Below are 23433 nucleotides of genomic sequence, written 5' to 3'. Positions count from 1 at the left end.
ATCAAACCTGGTTCTCCAGATCAGAGACCACTGCTCTTAACCACTACACCACGCTGAAAGTTCACCCCCAATAAAAAGCATAACGTTTTGCTGGAGCTAAAGTAATACTTGGAAGCAATCTGGAGAAATATATTTCTCAAACTCTGTAATGATGTTCTGCAATTCCCCAGTGCGGTGCTAGGTAGGAGATATAGGGCAAGGTCACGCATCCGTGTTGATCATTTGATTTCTCATCACTGGATCCCTTGACATTTGTCAGTGACTCACAGTCAAGTATGTGAAACTAAGTCCATTGGAAAACTATGTTTGAGGCAGTGTGATACGAAACACAGATGTGTATTTGTTTGGTCTGTCATAGCCCATTCAGCTAAGCCAAATCTAAAGGCCACCAACTTTGAGTGGCGAACATGGGTGTGTGAACCAGCTCTAAGGTTACTGATAAATCTGGGTGAAATGTAATTCTGGAATACATGATTTCCAGCTCTCTATGCTTGCCCATCCCTGCCTGCCTTCATCCGATTGGTTGTCCTTCACACACAGAGGTTGACATTTTGATCCCAGAGCTGGATGGCATGGTCCATCTTGTCCTCTTCCTCCAGACAGGCATCAATCCATAAGTGTTGCCGTGCCATTTCCGGCAAATTTCTGCTTGCACCTTGAAAGAGAAAGACTCGCTGTCACGTTTGTAGGTTTCTCGACACAGTCAGAAAAGAACAAGACTTTGACCAGGAAATTCCTCACATGGATTCTGTAAGCAGATGCACAATTGGCTGAAATTTTCTGATGATGTCTTCTCATTCCCCGTGCCCATTTCCACTCCTGCTAAATTCCACAACGAAAAACCCTGCACTATCCAAACACAACCTCAATTTGAAGAGCTAATAGTAGGGCTGTACATATTGGGTTTACCGGCCCCCAAAATAAACCCAAAAAAATATGCATTTAGGCTTTGGGGGGGCTTATTTGGGGGCAAATGTTGAAACAGAGAATAAAGCCAAAGTCGGATAGCCGATCGCCGGAAAAGCCAAATAGGTGCATTTTCAGGCTTCTGCTTTCCTAGAGCTTTTCTCTATGGGGATTGTTTTTTGAGGAGCTTGGAAGGGGGGCATTTTTTGAGGTAGAGTTACCAAATTTTCAGGGTAGCTGCAAAAGACTCTCCTTGCATGAACCCCAAAGTTTGGTAAAGTTTGGGACTGGGGATCCAATTTTATGGGCCCCCGAAGGAGTCACCCCCTTCTCCATAGGAAAGCATTTTAAACCTTTTCAGCTACCCTGAAAATTTGGTAACTCTCCGGACATTTGGTAACTCTACTCTGAATTTTTAAGAAAGACATTCGCTTCAGGGGTCTCTCAAGATCGACACAGCCCCAGGAACCCGCATCCCACTTTTCTGAAAACAGAACTTACAATCAGCTGTCCTAAAGATGTCCTGCTAAAGGCAGGACCTGAATAGCCCCAGGGTAGCCTGATCTCATCACGTCTCAGAAACTAAGCAGGGTCGACCCTGGCTGGTACTTGGATGGGAGACCTCCAAGGAAGTACAGGGTCACTACATAGAGGCAGGCAATGGCAAACCACCTCCGAACGTCTCTTGCCTTGAAAACTTTACGGGGTCACCATAAGTCAGCTGTGAATTGACAGCAAAAAAAAAAGAGAGAGAGAGAGAGAGAGACTACAACAGAGCTGTAATTCCTGCCACCACGAGAGGGCCCCCTCCTCATGAAGAAAACTCAAGCATCACTTTGTTGTGGAATCCCTAGCTTTACATCTTTGAACACATGAACACATGAAGCTGCCTTCTACTGAATCAGACCCTTGGACCATCCAAGTCAGCATTGACTGCTCAGACGGGCAGCAGCTCTCCAGGGTCTCAGGCAGGGGTCTTTCACATTGCCTATCTGCCTAGTCTCTTTAACTGGAGATGCTGTGGATTGAACCTGGGACCTTCTGCATGCCAAGCAGATGCTCTACCACTGAGCCACGATCCCTCCCCTTTCTGTGTGCTTGCTTGGCTTATGGTGGACTGTGGTTCATTCTAATTTCAGTTTGGGGTATGTGAACCTTAACTTATCAGAAAACAAAACACAACTTCAAATCTCTTGCCTGCTACTGTTTCAACTTGAATATAAATATTTCCATTTTCCTTCCATTTCTCAAACCAGATTGCTTTCCTCAACAGCAGGCATTTCCCAACGTTACTTTGTGCCAGTAAATCAGCATGATACGTTATACGTATATGGTATGTGTATATTATGAATTTATCTGGCACCTTTCTATCCTGCCTTTCCTTTAAGGAGCTCAGGTTGGTTGCTCCCATTTTATTCTCACAACAATCCTGTGAAGGATTTGTTTAAATATGCTGCTACAGCTGCCAGAATAGTTTTAGGGAGGAAATCGAAACAGCCACTTTTTCCAGGCATAGAAGAATGGAAAGAAAAACCAATGGAGTATGCTATTATGGCAAAAATGACCAACATGATGAACAAATGCAATGACACATATTATGAGCAGTTTCACAAAAAAATGGAAACTATTTTATAAATATGTTGAGGTTTAATGTAAACAAAAACCAAAAATAAACTTTCATTAGTGACATCTAATTCTATTTTATATCTAGATAACCATGTTAATTGTAGAGATATTAAATATCTTTGATAATAAGCCGGTGATCATTTTTTTAATTATATTACGCGATCAGCAATGTCTGAATATATATATATAATTTGGGTAACCATTTGATTATATGATTAGTAATGCCTGACTAATTTTCTTTTTCTTTTGCCCCCTCAGAATTTGGGTAATTATTTGATTGTATAATGGCTCTGAAAAGCATGGCAATGCAATCTGTTTGATATATTTGTGTGTTTTTATTTTCTCAATTGTATTGTGGAAACCCTTACTCTTCCCCTTTCCCCTTTTTTCCTTTTGTACCCTTTCTTTTATAAAAATAAAATTTAAAAAACAACCCTATGAAGTAGGCTAAGAGCAGAGAGTGTGACTGGCCCAAATCCCAAGGCAGAGTTGGGATTCGAACCATACTAGCCCTGATTCTAGGGTTACCCATAATTACAACTGCTCTCCAGACTAAAGAGATCAGTTCTCCTGGAAGAAATGGCATCTTCAGAGGGTGGGGTCTACAGCATCACTTCCTCACTGAGTCCACACACACACACACACCCATAAACATCCCCAAACCTCTTAAGAATTCCCCAAGTGAGCGCTGTCAACAGTATCCGACACTGGTATAACACTCAATCCATTATATCACCCTGGCTAATAGAAACAGAAAGGTGCATTGCTGGATGTATGAACAACATATGAATTGCACATAAAAATGGTACAATAGAAAAGATTGAACAGCACCTATGTCGAAACGGGTTTGTTTACAAAAATATAAATGGATACCCACCTCGGAGAAATGGGGAACACTAACTCAAATTGCACCAGAATGTTGGACCAGAAATCAAAAGAGGTTTTTGGAAGAACATCCTGACAGAGCGGTTCCTCAGTGGAACTGGCTACCTCCGGTAGTGGTGGGCTCTCCTTCTTTGGAGGTTTTGCAACAGAGGGTAGATGGCCATCCGACAGCAATGCTGATCACGAGAGGGCGGGCAGGAAGGGATGAGTCAGTGCTTAGCCCTCACTTTGGGGTCAGGAAGGAATTTTCCTCCAGGCCAGATTGTCCAGGAATCCTGGAGGGGATTTTTTTGCCTTCCTCTGGGCATAGAGTAGGGGTAGAGTGGGGTAGTTGTGAAATTTCTGCCTTGTGCTGGGGGTTGGAGTAGATGATCCTTGAGGTCCCTTCCAGCTCTATGTTTCTATGTTTCATGCATACAGAAAGTGTAGTAAAGTGTCAGTGATTTAACCCCCTTACCTCTTTATTTAGGAAACAGTACAGAATGGCTACAAGGAACCCCTGAATAAGAAAAAAAGCACAGAATTTAATTAGCAGACAATACGGAGAACAATACAAGCCATGAACACACAAATCTGCCCTGTGCTGAATCAGACCCTTGGTCCATCAAGGTCACTACTGTCTACTCAGACTGGCAGTGGCTTTCCAAGGTCTCAGGCAGGGGTCTTTCACATCACCTATTGCCTGATCCTTTTAACTGGAGATGCCAGGAATTGAACCTGGGAGCTTCTGTGTGCCAAGCAGATGCTCTACCATTGAACCATGGCTCTCATATGAAGGTGCTTTGGTCCACCAAGGTCAGTGTTGTCTACTCAGACTGGCAGTGGCTCTCCAGGGTCTCAGGCAGAGGTCTTTCCCATCACCTCCTGCCTGGTCCTTTTAACTGGAAATGCCGGGGATTGAACCTGGGACCTTCTGCATGCCAAACAGATGTTCTACTACTGAGCCACAGCCTCTACTCATGGCCATCTGACATAGCAGCAGAAAGAGGTGTTTATAGACCAAGGTTTAGTCTCTGCTTTATAAATTTCACACTCAGAGATGAAAGGACAGACAAATGGGATGTTTTCCTAGAAGTCACCCTCTCCTGGGGCAGAGAGGATTGTGAGCCTAATTATCACAGAGCCCGTCAATGCTGTTCTGGGTGACAGGACTGCAAAGGGCAGAAAAGGATTTGCATGTCCAAATGCCCCTCCCCACAGAACAATTCCCCACACATAGAAAACCAGGGAGCAAAGTTCTGGCCTCGAATTTTCCCTCACATGGTAGCTAGATGCATATACTGTAGGAACATTCCTTTGCAAGGGGTCCAGGGGACCCATTGCCTGTGTGTGTGTGTTAAGTGTCGTCAAGTTGCTTCCGACTCATGGGGACCCTATGAATCAAAGTCCTCCAAAATGTCCTATCTTTGACAGCCTTGCTCAGATCTTGCAAATTGAAGACTGTGGCTTCCTTTATTGAGTCCATCCATCTCTTGTTGAGTCTTTTTCTTTTCCTGCTGCCCTCAACTTTTGCTAGTATGATTGTTTCCTCCAGTGACTCTTGTCTTCTCATAATGTGACCAAAGTACAACAGCCTCATTTTAGTCATTTTAGCTTCTAGGGTCAGTTCAGGCTTGATTTTATCTAAAACCCACTGATTTGTTTTTTTGGCAGTCCACGGTATCCGTAACACTCTCCTCCAACACCACATTTCAAAGAAATCTACTTTCTCCCTCTTGCCTACAGTCTGAAATTCTGCAGCCCAAACACCTCTTGGGACTGCGTCCTGATAATCCTGGGGTCACACTTTTTATCCATTTCCCTCGGATTCCACAACCACCTGGAATGATCCAATGCAGAGCTCTAAGTAGAGACGGATTCCCACGTGGGCATGTTCTCCTTCCGGAAGAAAGTTGAAGATGATGTAATGCGTTCCAAACAGAGGGATGAGAAGGAGGGTGGATTTGGAGAGGCGCCTGAGATGGGGTGAGAATAGAAGGAGGGGATTATGAAAACAAAGTCATGCTCGCCCCAGAAATAACAAGCAATGTCCACTAGACGGCACTGGTCACAATCATCTTAGTTGAGAACCATCACAATATCTTGTGGCTGGGAGTTTAGAAGGGAATTTATTTCTGTTTATTTATTTTAAATACTTCTGTCTATTTATTATTTATTTAATTCATTTATACCCCAACTTTCTCTCCATTGCTGACCCAAAGCAGCTTACGTCACAACAACACATTAGGCTGAGTGTGACTAGCCCAAGGTCACCCAGAGAGCTTCAACGGCACAAGTGGGGATTTGAACCTAGGTCTTCCAGATACTACTCTGACACTAAACCACTACACCACACTTGTTGGCTGGTGCATTTCGACCGAAATAGAGTCCCCAAGACAGCAAACAGCAAAAACCTTCAGATATTTCAACGTTAAAAAATCAAGACATTAAACTTTCTAAAATGCAATTGTACAAATGCAATTTAAACAACTCAGTAATGAAGAAGAAGAGTTGGTTTTTATATGCTGACTTTCTCCGCCACTTAAGGAAGACTCAAACCGGCTTACAATCACCTTCCCTTCCCCTCTCCACAACAGACACCCTGTGAGGTAGGTGGGGCTGAGAGAGCTTTATCAGAGAGCTGTGACTAGCCCAAGGTCACCCAGCTGGCTTCATGTGTGTAAACCAACCTGGTTCACCAGATTAGCCTCCGCCGCTCATGTGGAGGAGTGGGGAATCAAACCCAGTTCTCCAAATCAGACTCCCCCGCTCAAAACCACCGCTCTTAACCACTACACCACACTGGCTCTCTACATACAAACACACAAACATTATGCGCCTGTTCAAAATCTGTCGGTGGTGGAAAGGGCCACCAATTTGCTTATGGCAACTCTGTAGGGCTTTCCAGGCAAAAGCCATTCAGAGGTGGTTTGCTATTGCCTGCAACCCTGGACTCCCCTGGTGGTCCCCCATCCAAGTACTTACCAGGGCCAACCTTGCTAAGCTTCCAAGATCTGAAAAGATTAGGCTAGTCTGGGCCATCCAGATCAGGGCATTCCAGATCTACTGCCAATTGATTCCACTGGCTGATCCCAAATTCTAGGATTCTGAGAGGAAAACGTATCCCCCTTCTTCCCACCACTGATTTGAATGAGCATAGCCTCGCCTCTCAAAAAAAAAAAAAAACCACCCCTAACTATTGACAAATTTCCTCCTTTTTTCTACTCGGCTTCATTTGTTCTGATTTCCATGGCTTTAAATCTGAGTCACATGAAGCTGCCTTCTACCGAATCAGACCCTTGGTCCCTCAAAGTCAGTATTGTCTCCTCTGACCGGCAGCGGCTCTCCAGGATCTCTCCAGGGTCTCAGGCAGAGGTCTTTCCCATCACCTACTTGCCTAGTCCCTTTAACTGGAGATGCTGGGGATTGAACCTGGGACCTTCAGCATGCCAAGCAGATGTTCTACTACTGTGCCACAGCCCCTCCCCTAACAAAGTGTCCCATGACTTTGAACACTTGAAGCTGCCTTATACTGAATCAGACCCTTGGCCCATCCAAGTCAGTATTGTCTACTAAGACTGGCAGTGGCTCTCCAGGGTCTCAGGCAGAGGTCTTTCCACATCACCTACTTGCTTACTACCTTTAACTGGAGATGCTTGGGATTGAACCATTCATAATTTCATCATCCTCGCCCCAAGTTTCCACATCATTCATTATCATTTATGCCCGATCAATTACCTGTATTGAGATAAGTGGTTGAAGTTCATCTGTCTCGGATCTAATTTTTTCAGCAAGATTCTGATGATGTTGATAAAAAGAACAAAGTTGACCTGTCCAAAAATTTTAAAAGGGAGTGGGAAAGTTTATTTAACTTTAACAGCATCAACAATAACAAAAATCTTTTTCGGCTATGAGATCAAACAGTTGATTATGGGTGTGCACTAAGAAAAAAATTGATATAGTTTCAGATTTGGGATTCCAGAAGCAAAAAAAAATAATGTGATTGCTTAGTAGAGCATTGCCGGTGTGGGTTTAAAAGCCATACCATGTTTTTGTGTTCTAGATTTTCAGGACTATTTTCTGCACACGCGCACTGCAGGCGCCATTCTGTACAATGCACAGCCAATTCAAGGGTCTCCCACAAAGCAAGCACATGGCTTAGTAAGCAAGCAGCAATCCCCTGAACTTAAAATGACAACACAGATTTTCGGGGAGGGTATTTTAAGTTCAGTAAGAATCCCAGATTCCTACTACCATTCTGGGAACCCCAAGTAACAACCCAAAACAGTGATTTTCATTCATATTTTTGACTTGGGAATTCCATTATAAACACCCCCACAGTTGATGGCAGGACTAGATGGACCACTGGACTGATCCAGCAGGGCTCTTCTTATTTTTTTTAATCTCCTTAAATAACTACCGTAAAGATCACCCATATCTTTGACTGAGATGCATTCTCTCTCATACGTATTGATTCACTCCAGTATAAGGCAGAAATTTAGCATGTCAGGGAGAAGACTAGGCCAGGATATCCTGGAAACTAGCTTTCTATGTGCATGGAATGTTATTGCATGGAGGTGCATTCAGGGATATGAGCCCCCACTTGTGATTTCAAGGGCTAAGGTCTATGAGAGTCCTGGTTCTGGAAGTGCAAATAGGGTTCAGAGCAGGTTTTGAACTTCATCCCTGCCCTGCCTTGAAAGCTATCAATACTCCCTGCTACCAAAATACACACAAAAAAATAGAAGTATGATACACACCGCAACAGAAAAGATGATTGGGCCTTTGATCAGCCACCAGTAAGGAGAGCCTTCGTTTATGTCCCAGCAACTAGAAAGTTAATGCAAAGTTAGTGCAAAGGACCATCCACAGTTTCAAAACAAGCATTGATTTATTTATTATATTCATACAACTGCCCTGAAGGCAGTTTACACTTCAAAATACTTACAATGTAATATATATCTATATCCCCAACAAGTCACAGCTGACTAATGGCGACCCCTGGGAGTTTTCAAGGCAAGAGACATTCGGAGGTTGTTTGCCGTTGCCTGCCTCCACGTCACACCCCCGGTATTCCTGGAGCTCTTCCATCCAAATACCAGCCAGGACCGACCCTGTTTAGCTACTGAGATCCAATCAGATCAGGCTAGCCTGGGGCTATTCATAGGTAGGGCTGTCGATTCAGCTCCATCCGATAAGAAAAACAGCCGAATTTTCCCCGATTCGGCAGTTTCTAGTTCGGATGGAGCCGAATTCAAAAAAGGTGGGAAAACAACTAACTGAACTCGGCAAGTTCGGGCGGACGCCGGATAAATTCGTACAAGTTCAGCGCCCCCAAAGCAGCATTCTCCCGCAGCCAATCGGTGGCCAAGCTGGATCTTCTTCTGGCCAATCAGTTGTGGATGAGTGTGTGAGCCCGGCCGCTGTGCGGCCCGGGGAGAGAAAAAGAGAGTGTCTGTTTGTGTGTGAGAGAGATCCCCATGGTGGGGGGGGTGCACATTCGCACCTTTCAGTGGCTCCGGGGAGGGCATGTTTGGAGATAGAGGTCCCAAACTTTCAGTGTAGCTTGAGGGGACCCTTCTTGCAAGAACCCCCAAGTTTTGTAAAGATTGGGTCAGGGGTCCCGAATTATGGGGCCCAGAAAGGGTCTCCCCAGAAAGTGGTCATTTGTAATAGGGCCCCTCCAAGTTACCCTGAAGGTTTGGGACCTCTACCTCCAAAAATGCCCCCCCCCCCGGAGCTGCAGAAAGCCCTTTTAATGGCTTTATTCCAATGGGTAGATTGGGGGGACCCCTTCTGGGCCCCATAATTTGGGATCCCCTGACCCAATCTTCACAAAACTTGGGGATTCTTGCAAAAAGGGTCCCCTCAAGCTACACTGAAAGTTTGGGACCTCTACCTCCAAACATGCCCCCCCCAGAGCCGCGGAAATCTGTGAATGTGTTTTAATGGCTGATCTCTGTAGTCTGGAGACTAGTAGTAATTCTGGGAGTTCTCTAGGCCCCACTTGGAGATTGGCAACCCTATGTCCAGGCCTAAATTACCACCTGGTCTATTTTCATTACTGCCACCACCCTTAGGATTTTCTGCTCAGGAAGCACTGGTATAGAATCTGAAAAGCAGGCATGACTTACGCAGTGTCTTCAAAATGTACCTTAACCAAGATCCAAACGGTAGTAAAAAATGTTGGCACACCTGTAGGGTAAAAGAAAAAAAGATAGTCTGATGCTTTCTACCAGTACATTGATGGTAAGAAAGTGATTTCTATCTTGATCAGGGCAACAAGGGTCATCCATATAGAGACTTCTGAAATTCCGCCTTCTGAATTTCACTCCAGATTTTGGAGTTATGGATTAGCTGATTTTGTTTCCAAAGCGCATTAATGATCCTTCATGGTCTCCTCTTTTATTTCCACATTTTGTATTGAGTGTTCAGTATCTGTAGCAATCCCTCCTCTATGTTCCCAACGTTCAGTTTCTGGATGTCAGGGTTCCAGTATAGCATTGGGACTAGAACTGGTCGCTTGTGTGCTTGCTTCTCCATAGGGTTGCCAACCTCCAGGTGGTGGCTGGAGATCTCCTGCTATTACAACTGATCTCCAGCCAATAGAGATCAGTTCACCTGGAGAAAATGGCCACTTTGGCAATTTAACTCTATGGCATTGAAGTCCCTCCCCTCCCCAAACCCCGCCCTCCTCAAGCTCTGCCCCCAAAATCTCCAGATATTTCTCAATGCAGAGCTGACAACCCTAGTCCCTAGGGTTGCCAACCTCCAGGTACTAGCTGGAGATCTCCTGCTATTACAACTGACCCCAAGCCAATAGATATCAGTTCCCCTGCAGAAAATGGCCACTTTGACAATTGACCCTATGGCATCTAAGTCCCTCCCCTCCCCAAACCTCACCCTCCTCAGGCTCCACCCCCAAAATATCTAGGTATTTCCCAACCCTGAGCTGGCAACCCTATTTTCCACCTTAGTAATACCTACACAAACCATCCTTTTGTAAATAAATGGATTAAGAAGAAAACGAATCCATGCTTAACTTACCCCAGCCAAACAGAATAAGCCACCAGAAATATCTTCTTCCGTGGGGAAAGGATGAGAGCAGTAGGCAGTTTAAGTAAAGAGCTTCCACTAGAAGCCACATGAAATTGGTCATCATGAAATAGTGGGAGAACACCACGGAGATCTTGCACTGGGTCTGGAGAGCAGGGGGAACAGGTCATCAGTGGTTCATTCATAAAAAGTGTCTGCTGTGACAGATCATTTCAACATGGCATCCTTGAGGTCCCACCCTGGAGTAACTCAAAGCAATCTGGATTCTGTAGGCCTGTGCAATTTTTCCATTGAAATTGTTTACACCAGGGGTCCCCAATGTGGTGCCTGTGGGTGCTATGGCACCAGCTGACACTTTTTCTGGTGCATGCTCAGTGTTTTTAGGAAGTGGGTGGAGCTAGGTGGGGCTTTTGCCCACCAAGGCTTCTGGTTGACTATTGGAAATTTGATTGGCTGTGCGGATTTTTCTAAATGCTGCTTTGACAGCAGCTGCCACCACAGCACAAGGATCTGCACTGTGTGACTGAGTTTAAGCTGTGGCGATCGTTTTGTGGCTGGCTCCACCTCCTGTGGCGGCCATTTTACAGCAGCCATTTTGTTGCCGCGTCCACCATGCTGTGTCAGAATTCCAAATGTGCCCACAGGCTCAAAAAGGTTGGGGACCCCTGGTGTACAGAGCACCTTTGATGAGACTGAAGTCCACTGTTATTTGCTTGTGAACCATTCTGGTGCAGTGGCAGGAATGAGGGTTTTGGTCATCAAAATCTCTGTTTCACGAGGATGGGTCACATGAAGCTGTCTTCTACTGAGTCAGAGTATGGGTCTGCCAAGGTGCGTCTTGTCTACTCTAACTAGCAAAAGCCATCCAAGGTCTCAGATAGAAGTCTTTCACAACACCTACCACCTGATATTTAACTAGAGACCCTGAGGATTGAATAGGGTTGCCAACCTCCAGGTACTAGCTGGAGATCTGCTATTACAACTGATCTCCAGCCGATTGAGATCAGTTCCCCTGGAGAAAATGGCCACTTTGGCAATCGGACACTATGGCATTGAAGTCCCTCCCCTCCCCAAACACCGCCCTTCTCAGGCTTCACCCCAAAAAATCTCCAGGTATTTCCCAGCATGGAGCTGGTAACCCTATGGAGGAAGGCTTCATATTTGGTTAAGCAGTAGGGTTGCCAACTTCCAGGTACTAGGTGGAGATCTCCTGCTATTACAACTGATCTCCAGCCAATAGAGATTAGTTCCCCAGGAGAAAATGGCCACTTTGGCCATTGGACTCTATGGCATTGAAGTCCCTCCCCTCCTCAACCCCACCCTCCTCAGGCTCCACCCCAAAAACCTCCCACGGGTGGCAAAGAGGGACCTGACAACCCTAGGATTGAACCTGGGTCCTTCTGCATGTCATGCTTAACCACTACATCATGCTGGCTCTTTTTGCTTAGTGGCTTCTCACGTGGCCATCCTTCTTCTGCACACGGAAGGTCTATTACCTCTGCCTGCTGCTGTTCCCAACAAACCTTGCTCTCCCCTCCCCATCATGCTACTTGCAGGGTCAAGAGGTTAGATCTGCTCCGGGTTTGTAAACGGCGTACCGTGGAAAAGCTGCAGTAATCTGTGCCTTCCGTTTGAAAAACCACCAAGTCCTTGACGAAAATCGCAATGGCCTTCAGGATAAAGGTCAGAAAGAGATGGACATGGATATAATTTCTGGGGCAACGGAGCCTCCTGTGGGGACAATAAGGAAAATGGTCCAAACAAGCACAGCCTAGTGGTTAGAGTGGAAGCTGCAAGTTAGGAAGGGCCCAGTTCAAATGTTGCCTAGCCACAAACTCACATAGGGGCCTTAAGTGAGCCCCCTTCTCAGAGCCAAAGCAGTCAGGGTGGAGATTATGGATCCAGGATGAAGATTATGGATTATGGATCATTCTGCAAAAGGAATATTGCACGTAGACACAGCACCGATTCAGATCAGGGCTATACTGGTGGTGGAGAGGACATTGAGCCCTTCAAGCCTCACTTGGTTTTGTGCATTAAAGCCAGGCTATAAACATTAAAAAAAAAAAAAAAAAGATGTCCTTTTAAAAAATGGTTTCTTTGAAACCCTAACAATGAAGGGATCCCATTTTGGATGAAAAAAATGAAGCAAGGGTTGGTTCCCTCAGATCTTTTCCACTACAGATCTGTTCCACCATGGATCCATTCTCCTCCAGTGGAAGGAACCATAGGAGATTCCCTCTGCTGGAGTGAAGAATCTCCCCTATAAGAATGGAACCCTTCTCCGTCTTCCCACATGGCGTCCATTTAAGATTGGGTCTGCAGATCCACAAAATGTACATTTTACTGACTGACAGTCTTTAATCTCCACCGTGTCTCCTTTGGCCCTTATCCGTAATGTGGACTCCGCAGAAGACGAATAGCCGAAACCTGAAAAGCCTAATATCTATTTGGGTTTTTTGGAAATTGCCTATTCGGCTTCAGGCAGATTCCCATGTTTTGGTATTTGGTTGACCCAAAACCCGAATATTGCCGAAATGGCTAATTTTGGGTTTCCTTTCGGTTCAGGTATATCGATATTCACAACCCTAGGATAGAAATTCCAGCCACGTTTGGCCACTTTAATTTTTCTCCATGTTGACCAGGATTCTACGAAACATACCTGAATGCAACGAGGACCACGACAGCAATGGCAAGAGAGGCGGTGGAGACGCTGTAGCCAATGGTGTAGATGGTTTTCACCGTTGCCATGTAGAACTGTTTGTATAAAAAATGCAATCACAAATATAAAAAGGGGGAATATGGGTGCCAAACCTATCAAATGTAAACAACAAAATGTGGTACCCATTATACTAAATGTGAATACCAATTTTTAATACAATTTCTGTATATCTATATGTAATTTTATTTTTAACAAATAACAATAGATTGTTGATGTTAGCAGCAATGCATAAACATGATTGAACTGATAATATTACAAAGTATATGTTATACAGTCTTTAGTCAAACAGGAAATAATACCTCAGGTAAAGATATCAAAAAAGGAAGGTCTTAAACTCTTTGTTCAGTGTGCATATAATTAACAAGCCAAAGCCTTCTTAATGTATTCTTGTCCAGCTGGAATCTACTGTGTTCCTGTTTGACTAAATTCCTGTGTGGAATTTACCTGTGTTCCTGCTTGACTAAAGACTGTATAACATATACTTTGTATTTTTGTCAGTTCAACCATGTTTATACATTGCTGCTAACATCATCAATATTTATTTGTAAAAAAAAATAAAACTACGTATGGATATATAGAAATCGTATTAAAAATGGGTATTCACATTCAGTATAGAGGGTACCACATTTTGTTGTATAAAAAAACGCAGCACTGTAAGGAAAAATAAAGTTTTGCCTTTGGAGACAATCAGAGCAATGAGGAGTTTCCTTCACTGTCCCAGATGTCAGAGACATCGACCGTGACCACATCCTGTATGCAAGCAACACCCAGCCCCTGCGTTGCAGCATGGCAAACTGTATGGAACGGCATTCCTTGAGACCAAACATCTCTCATTCATTGTGGCCCTCATAGATGCTCCAGAGGCAGGGGTCCCCTCTCCTTCCACCTCCCCGAAATTTCACAGAGTGTTACATTTGCTGGCAATTACTTGCTCCATTTCAATCTCTCCATCACGGATGAGCTCCTCTTCCATTGGACAAGCGACAGAATATGGCGGAGATGGGTCTGTCCAGCCTTGCGCTGTACAGCTTCTTTTCACCCAACCTATTGGAGGAGGGAACAGGCAAAATAAATGGCTCCTTTTAGTTTCAGGTCCCCATCTTCATCTCTTTTAATGTTGTTCTGATAGTCATGATCTCCAGTCATTCTGGACTGGGATTGTAGACTATGCTACTTCACACATGAACACATGAAGCTGCCTTATACTGAATCAGATTCTTGATCCATCAAAGTCAGTATGGTCTACTCAGACCGGCAGCGGCTCTCCAGGCAGAGGTCTTTCACATCACCTACTTGCCTAGTTCCTTTAACTGGAGATGCCAGGGATTGATCCTGGGACTTTCTGCATGCCAAGCAAATGCTCTACCACTGAGCCACTGTGTTGTGTCTGTTAATGTAAGGTTGTGCACATAAAGTGCAGTCGAGTAGCAGCCGACTTATGGTGATCCCTTATGAGGTTTTCAAGGCTAGAGACTAACAAGAGGTGGTTTGCCAGTGCCTTCCTCTGCATAGCAACCCTGGTCTTCCCTGGTGGTCTCCCATCCAAGTACTAACCAGGGCTGACCATGCTCAGCTTCCGAAATCTGACGAGATTGGGCTATACCATGCTACCCTCCCATCCCAAAATGGCTGTATGTGGACTGAGCATGCTTTAGGAGGCATGGAATGCAGAGGGGAACTGAGCATAAGCTGCACAAGGAAAGGAGAATAGAAGGGAATAGGGAAATTGGCCCGTTTAAGACCCCTATGAGCTTTCAAGAACATAAGAAGAGCCCTGCTGAATCAGACCAGTGACTGTCCATCTAGTCCAGCATCTTGTCTCACACAGTGGCCAGCCAGTTCCTCTGGAAGTCCAGCAACAGGGCACAGAGGCTGAGGACTTCCCCTGATAAGAACATCAGAAGAGCCCTGCTGGATTAGACCAGTGAGGGTCCATCTAATCCAGCATCCCATCTCACACGGTGGCCAGCCAGTCCCTCTGGAGATCCGACAACAGGACATAGAGGCTGAGGCCTTCCCCTGACTTTGGATTCTGGCACTGGTATTCAGAGGTTGACTGCCTTAGATGGACCACTGGTCTGATCCGGTGGAGCTCTTCTTATCTTCTTAAATTGGGGGTTGGCTGTGCACTTCACCCCCACATCTACAGTATTCTAGCACTAAGTATCCCAGCATCTTCCTCTGAACCAGCCAGCCCCCAAACAGCTCCCCTCTATGATAACTGTTCAATAATAGATGGCAATGCACACCGTTAAGAGAGGTACGTTGGAGTAGATGCCACCTACTGGGTCCTGGGCCACCCCTAGGGTTGCCAACCTACAGGCACTAGCTGGAGATCTCCTGCTATTACAACTGATCTCCAGCAGATAGAGATCAGTTCACCTGGAGAAAATGGCCGCTTTGGCCATTGGACTTTATGGCATTGAAGTCCCTCCTCTCCCACCCTCCTCAGGCTCCACCCCAAAAACCTCCTGCTGGTGGCAACCCTAGCCACCCCCGTGCATCAGCCACTCACCTCTCTTCTTCGTGAAGTGGACAATGACACCTGGGCAGTCAAAGGTGAGAGTTTGTCCCAGGTTTGCATCTGGCCAGCAGAGTAATTGGTCCCATATTCTCTTGCAACCTTGGGAAGAAAAGAATGGCCTTTGAAATCTTGCTTCCTCTCAGCCTAAAGTTGCCAACCTCCAGGTGGCAGCTGGAGAGCTCCAGCTATTACGACTGATCTCTAGGCAACAGAGATCAGAACCGGGTTTGATTCCCCACTCCTCCACATGAGTGGCAGATTCTAATCTGGAGAGCCTGGTTCGATTCCCCACTTCTCCACACAAAGCCTGCTGGGTGACCTTGGGCCATTCACAGTTCTCTCCGAACTCTCTCAGCCCCACCTACCTCACAAGGTGCCTGTTGTGGGGAGAGGAAGGGAAGGAGATTGTAAGCCACTTTAAGAGTCCACAAAGGAAGAGAAAAGTGGGGTGTAAAACCCTCCTCCTCCTCCTCCTTCTTCTTCTTCTTCTTCCTTTCTTTCCATGTGGGGGGAAATCTCCGTGTGGAATCAGCCACTGAGCCAATCTCACTTGCATGACACCAAAACAAATCAAACCAAGGCCTAACATTCTGATGCATCTTCTGAGAAAGGAGCTGGGATGAACTTTTAATATCTGCAAATGAGCCACTGCTTTCCAGATTCCCTTTTCCCAAAACCTTTTGCTCCCAAGGTACCTGCTGTTTCATTCCGGTGCTGCTGGATCTCTCTGAGGCAATCGCTTTCGTTCTTCTTCCACTCTGTGATGGGGTCACATTCAGGCTGGATGTGTCCAGTTCCGAGTGCCTAAAAAGAGGGAGGCCCTGGTTAGTACTTGGATGGAAGACAGGGTTGCCAACCTGCAGGTGGTGGCTGGAGATCTCCCGCTATGACAGTTGTTCTCCAGGAGACAGAGATCAGCTCATGTAGGAAAAATGGACACTTTGGAAGGTGGACTGTATGGCATTATACCTCACTGAAGTCCCTCTCCTCCCCAAACCCAGCCCTCTTCAGGTTCCACCCACAAGATCTCCTGGTAGTTCCCAAACAGGAGCTGGCAACCTTGGGAATCTCCTGGAATTACAACTGATCTCTAAACTGCAGAAATCAGTTCCCCTGGGGAAAATGGCTGCTTTGGAGGGTGGACTCTATGGCATTATACCCCACTGAGGTCCCTCCTCTCCCCAAAACCCACATTCCTCCACCCCAGATCTCCAGGAATTTCACATCCTGGACCTGGCAACCCTGAAGAGGACCAGGAAATTCCAGGGTCACTGAGCAGAGGCAGGAAATGACAAACCTCCTCTGAACGTCTCTTACCTTGAAGCCCTATAGGGTCTGCATACACTGGCTGTGACTTTTCTCGCTTTTCTCTACCTTTAAGGAGTCTCAACGTGGCTTACAATCCCCTTCCCTTCCTCTCCCCACAGCAGACACCTTGAGAGGCAAGTGGAGCTGAGAGAGTTCGGAGAAAACTGTGACTGGCCCAAGGTCACCCAGCAGGCTTCATGTGGAGGAGTGGAGAATCAAACCCGGTTCTCCAGATTCCACCGCTTTTAACCACTATACCATGCTGGATACTGAACTCGAGTCTAGCACAGGTACTGATCCCCAGTTTCATTGGTAAAGTGAATGATTGTTTCTTACAATTATCTGTACAGTTAGGGTGTACATGCTTTCACTGAAACATATGGGCGGGGCTCAAGATTACACCTTATCTAGACTACACATGTGCTCACTGTAACTTAGAATCATAGAATCGTAGAATCATAGAGTTGGAAGGGACCACCAGGGTCATCTAGTCCAACCCCCTGCACAATGCTGGAAATTCCAAACTACCTCCCCACCCCACCCCCCAGTGACCCCTACTCGATGCCGAGAAGATGGCCAAGATGCCCTCTCATGATCTTGTCAGAGTAACAAGTTGCCCATAATAATCTGACAGAGACAGCTGACAGGTAGCTGTCAGATCAGAGGCATCTAGGATGATGCAAGAGGCAGCAATAGCCTTGCAGGTTCTAGGGTGAACTGCAACTAACCGGTTTGAAGCAGTAAGGATGATGTAATGCTGTGGCCAGGTCTGCAGGTGGCCTTATTGGTTTCAGGTGGTGTTATGTATATAAGCCTATGTATCTGTAACTCTGTGTTGGGAAGTTTGGTGGAGAGAAGTGTACGTGACGGTTTGTCTTTTATCTGTACACTGTAAATTAAACAACACTGTTTTCTATAAAGCAAGGAGTTCTGGTGGTGTGTCCTGGATAACTGCTAATCCGCCTGCTTCCACGTCAGATCTGTCTAAGGCCATAGAATCAGCATGGCTGACAGATGGCCATCTAGCCTCTGCTTTAAAACCTCCAGGGAAGGAGAGCTCACCACCTCCCAAGGAAGCCTGTTCCACTGAGGAACCTCTCTGACTGTTAGAAGGTTCTTCCTAATGTCTAAACGGAAACTCTTTTGATTTAATTTCAACCTGCTAGTTCTGGTCCGACCTTCTGGGGCAACAGAAAACTACTCGGCACCCTCCTCTATATGACAGCTCTTCAAGTACTTAAAGATGGTTATCATACCCCCTCTCAGTCTTCTCCTCTCCAGGCTAAACACACCCAGCTCCTTCAACCTTTCCTCTTGTGAACAGAGCTTGGGTGACTCAGTTTTAAAGATGACGTTTCCCAGAGTACTTTGTGGGATGGCCGCTCAGTGGCAGCCATTTCCCCCTTGCTCTTCAACACACATCTGCTCCCACCCCGTCTAGCTTCTGCTCTGTGCTCCTGCTTTCGCCTCCCAGTTCATGCCGGATGTCACAACCCTTTGATTTGCTCTCTCTTAAAAAAAAAAGAAAAGAAAGAAACCCAGAAAGAGCAAAACACGGTGAAATCGACCCACTGAACAGGTGGCCAGCTTGATTCCGCCCGGCTCATTTCCACACCAGCAGGATAAATATTCAACCTGGTTGAAAAATATCTTTATGGATTATTTTGCCTCATGCAGAGTATGGAACACAGTGATTCTCTTGAGTGTACTTACCCCATTCACATTAATTTGACAATAAAGCATGATTTAGAGGCCCACTGAAGCCAAGGATTAGGCTGCTTATTTCAGATCAGTATGGAGTTCCTCATCTCTGCAATGCCTGTCACTTCCCTTCCATCTTCTGGCCCTCTTCCAACCCTCCTGTTCTTCCCGTAGCTGTTGGCTTTTTCAGAGCCCTGCTTCCAAATCCCTCCTAAACTGGGCTGCATATAGAAAAACAACATGCTGCAGATGAGGCTGAGCAGAACTGATTCCCTGAAAAGGAGGAGGAGGAGGAGGAGAGTTGGTTTTTATATGCCAACTTTTCCCACCACTTAAGGAAGACTCAAACTGGCTTACAATCACCTTCCCTTCTCCTCCCCACAACAGACATTTGTGAGGTAGGTGGGGCTGAGCGATCTCTAAGAGCTGTGACTATCTCAAGGTCACCCAGCTGGCTTCATGTGTAGGAGTAGGGAAACCAACCCAATTCACCAGATTAGCATCCGCTGCTTATGTGGAGGAGTGGGGAATCAAACCCGGTTCTCCAGATCAGAGTCCACTGCTCCAAACCACCGCTCTTAACCACTACACCACGTTGGCTCCCTAAAAAGCTAATTTTCAGCATAAAAGGAGTTTCAGAGGGTACCATGTTGGTCTGCAATAGAAGTAGAAGAAGAAGAAGAAGAATTGGTTTTTATATGCCAATTTTCTCTACTTTTTAAAAGGAGAATCAAGCTGGTTTACAATCGCCTTCCCTTCTTCTCCCCACAACAGACACCTTGTGAGGTGGGGGGGGGTTGAGAGAGCTCTAAGAGAGCTGTGACTAGCCCAAGGTCACCCAGCTGGCTTCATGTGTAGGAGCGGGAAAACAAATCCAGTTCACCAGATTAGTGTCCGCCGCTCATGTGGAGGAGTGGGGAATCAAACCCGGTTCTCCAGATTAGAGTCCACCGCTCCAAACCACCACTCTTAACCATTACACCACGCTGGTTCCAAAGGGCCAAAGCTGCCCCTCTCAGTGGCCTCTTTCGTCATCTTTCCTCTGCCATGTTCTCCCATAATGCATTTCTCATGGACATGCAAAGACACAGGGAAAGGGTTGTGAGCAAGGAGGCGTCCTAAAAAGATTCTTCTTGCTGGGGAAGAGGGGACTGAACGGTCAGCACCCAAGTCCAGAATGAGGTGAGGTGAAGTGGTAGGGTTGCCACCGCTGGGTTGAGAAATTCCTAGAGATTTGTGGGTGGAGCCTGGAGGTTGGTGGGGTTTTGGAGGAGTGGGACCTCAGTGGGGTATAATGTCACAGAGTTCACCCTCCAAAGCATCCATTTTCTCCAGGGCAAAGGGTCTCTGTAGACTCGAAATGAGTTATAATTCCAGGAGATCTCCAGGCCCCACCTGGAGATTGGCAAACCTATGAAGTGGTCACCTCAGGTGGTAGATCTTGGTGGATGGAAGTCTTCCTGGTCTTATGGCCCACAGAGCCTTTTGCATCTCTAAACCTGAGGCAGGTCAACATCTGGACGGAAGACTACTTAGGGTTGCCAGGTCCCCCTAGCCACTGGCAGGGGATGGATGGGTAGGGTTGCCAGACCCAGGATGGGAAACTCCTGGAGATTTGGGGTTGGAGCCTGGGGAGGACAGGGACCTCAGCAGCAATATAATGCCATAGAGTCCACCCTCCAAAGCAGCCATTTTCTCCAGGGGTACTGGTCTCTGTAATCTGAAGATGAGCTGTAATTCCAGGAGATCCCCAGGTCCTGCCTGGAGGCTAGCATCCCTAGAAGACTTCCATATCTATTTGAAAAGCGATAGATGTAGCCGAACACATGTTCATGTGGTGGTCACCACAGGGTTGCTGCTGAAGATGGACTCCTCTCAGCAGGTCAGCTGGCCCGGCCAACCCATCTCCGACAGCTCAGCATGTGTTTTGATTGCCCCAATCAATGCTCAAGTCACAAAGATCTAAATATGCCGCGAAGATATTTATTCCGGCCACCTTCAGCCAAACACCCTCTCCATTCCATGTGATTGATCCGCACGAGATCGATGCTTGTCAGTATAATGAAAGGGTCAGAGCTCCCAGCTGGATGAAAGCAAAGAGGCAGAAGCTGATTCATGTTGCTAATGAATGGGAGTGGGTGTGAGTATGGTCGACTACCGCACCCCCTCTTTTTTATCCACTGAATTTCCACATCCGAAAAGAAAGGGAAGAAGCTATGGTGTTCGGGTCAAGAAGAAGAGTTGGTTTTTATACGCTGATTTTCTCTACCACTTAAGGCAGAATCAAACCGGCTTACAATCACCTTCCCTTCCCCTCCCCACAACAGGCACCCTGTGAGGTAGGTGGGGCTGAGAGAGCTGTGACTAGCCCAAGGTCACCCAGCTGGCTTCATGTGGAGGAGTGGGGAAATGAATCCAGTTCATCAGATTAGCCTCCGCGGCTCATGTGGAGGAGTGGGGAATCAAACCTGGTTCTCCAGATCAGACTTCACCGCTCCAAAACACCACTCTTAACCACTACACCATGTTGGCTCTCAATCAAGCACGAACCCCCTCCCCCTACAAACTCATACATACACATGCTACAAACTCACAACGCAGGACTGCCTACCCAAGTGTACAACCTTCAAGTCAATGAATTGTGGGATTCACTACCACTGGACACTATGGAATTCACTGCCAGTGATATTATGGCTGGTTCATGGGCCAGATAAGAGCTCTCAAGGGGCTGGATCTGGCCCGCGGGCCATATGTTTCACACCCCTGCTCTAGAGAATTGCTGGCAGAGGAGATTCTAGTGAGCTAGACAGGCCAGAGGCCTTTCTCAGTATAAGGCGAATTCATGTGCTGATATTATTGGAAGGATCCATGGCTCAGTGGTAGAGCCACATGCTAGATGTAAATCACTTTCCTGTCGCTGCTTACTCTGAGCCAGAGACTCAAAAGCATCGTTGCTCGTGAAAGAGTGTTGAAATAAATGCCTGCAGCCTCAGTTCTGAGGATACTGGAAAGGTAAACCTCTTCCTTCATACCATGCCTTAGTCCAAAGATTCCTTTTTCCCACAAACGTTTTTACAATGTCAAAACTCCCCCCACACACACACCCGGTGATTGTCCAGTGTATTGCAAAAATGTTTGTTCATTCATTTAAGCCATTCTCTTTGGTCCTCATTCTCAGTTCCTTGAGTAATACCACCACATGGCCAAATCTACTGGGTCATGATGAGCCACATAATCTTGTTGATGGTGACATCATCATGTTGGATGCAAAGTTGTAACATCGTCCCAGTCATTACACAATCCCTGATGGGATGAGATTATTCCATGTAACCAATAAATCAGTACCTTTATCACACTGTAATCCCACCCTTCCTCTAAGAAGGAAGGAGGGGAGGGGCTGTGGCTCAGTTGTAGATCATCTGCTTGGCATGCAGAAGGTCCCAGGTTCAGTCCCCAGCATCTCCAGTTAAAGGGACTAGGCAAGTAGGTGATGTGAAAGACGTCTGCCTGGGACCCTAGAGAGCCGCATTCAGTGTGAGTAGACAATACCGACTTTGGGTGAAAATGCTTGGGAGGTTTTGCCTTGGATTTGCTGCTCTCTAAATGCACATTTTCCCCAGCCAAATTCTCAAAACTGAAAAATAAGCCCCCATGCAGAGTTTTGAGAATTCAGATGGGGAAAATGTGCATCTGGAGAGTGGCAAATCCAAGGCAAAACCTCCCATGTGTTTTTGCCCAAACTCCAAGGGTCTGATTCCGTAAAAGGCAGCTTCATGTGTTCATGTGTGTTCAAGAAGCTGAGGGCAGTGTATATGGAATTCCCCACACTTGTTTTATCTTGACAACCATCTTGTGAGGTAGGTTAGGCAGAGAGAGAGAGAGAGAGAGACTCACACAGGGTCACCCAGTGAGCTTCTTGGCAGAGTAGATATCTGAACCCAGATCTTTCCGGTTCTATTCCAACACACTGCTAATCACTTCACCCCACCAGCTTTCTTCCTTTGGGCCATCTGCAGGGCCGGATTTAGGTTTGATGAGGCCCTAAGCTATTGAAGGTAATGGGGCCCTTTATATGTCCAGCTGTCCTTTGTCAACAACAAATTGTCGCTGTTTTTTGTGTTGAATATATGCTATATGGTAATTTATGGAAGGTATCTAAAGCCATTTGCACATAACAAAATATGTATTTTATCAAAGTAATTGTTGAACTGCCATGCAACCAGTCCATGCAGAATGTAGGCACCCTATATATAGAAATGAGCAAACCAGTGATATTTTAGGGAGCAGGCTAGCAGGCGGGGCCCATTACTTACATCATAGGAGCCTACACAACACAAAACACTGCTGCTGTATGTAGGTTTTATTTTATTTGTTTTTTATCTTATATTTTGAAAATGTACATCCAGGTTTTTTTTCCTTTAAATTTTTTTGGGGGGGCCCAAGAGAGTGGGGCCCTAAGCTTTAGCTTGTTTAGCTTATACGTAAATAAGGCCCTTCTGGTTGGCCACTGTGGGAAACAGGACTCTGGAGAAGATGGGTTTTGAGTTTCACCTAGCAAAGCTCTTCTGATTCTGTGAATTTAGGCAGATCACAAGAGGGAGAGTAGGAGGGATCAGTCAGTGCTTGGCTCTTGTGGCCCTTTCTCGTGTTCAGGGCGATTCCAATCGCCACTTTGGGGGTCAGGAAGGAATTTTCCTCCAGGCCATATTGGTCCAGGGATCCTGGA

At 46.1% G+C, this 23433-nt stretch overlaps 1 protein-coding gene across 1 annotated transcript; it reads right to left on the bottom strand.

Moving 5' to 3' along the window:
• Nucleotides 1-511: 511 nt before the first annotated feature.
• Nucleotides 512-17369, bottom strand: GHRHR (growth hormone releasing hormone receptor). Its single transcript, XM_056857139.1, has 13 exons — nt 17333-17369; nt 16394-16486; nt 15690-15797; nt 14103-14218; nt 13115-13209; nt 12051-12183; nt 10444-10597; nt 9531-9591; nt 8157-8226; nt 7135-7226; nt 5237-5372; nt 3875-3916; nt 512-655 (listed from the first exon to the last, which is right to left on the bottom strand). The coding sequence occupies exons 1-13, from the start codon at nt 17367-17369 to the stop codon at nt 512-514; spliced, it is 1281 nt and encodes a 426-aa protein (XP_056713117.1).
• Nucleotides 17370-23433: the final 6064 nt, after the last annotated feature.

Source organism: Euleptes europaea, chromosome 11 (assembly GCF_029931775.1).
Source record: "Euleptes europaea isolate rEulEur1 chromosome 11, rEulEur1.hap1, whole genome shotgun sequence".
Classification (NCBI taxonomy): Eukaryota; Metazoa; Chordata; class Lepidosauria; order Squamata; family Sphaerodactylidae; genus Euleptes; species Euleptes europaea.
Note: the sequence above shows the minus strand (reverse complement) of the source record. Positions and strands in the feature narration are given on the sequence as shown.

Coding starts and splice junctions, on each gene's coding strand:
- GHRHR (XM_056857139.1), bottom strand. CDS start 17,369: ATGTACACCCTAACTGTACAGATAATTGTAAGAAACA. Junction 8,227..9,530: donor GTACATTTTGAAGACACTGC/GTAAGTCATGCC, acceptor TTAACTTTCTAG/TTGCTGGGACATAAACGAAG. Junction 656..3,874: donor ACTGTTTCCTAAATAAAGAG/GTAAGGGGGTTA, acceptor TTCTCTTTCAAG/GTGCAAGCAGAAATTTGCCG.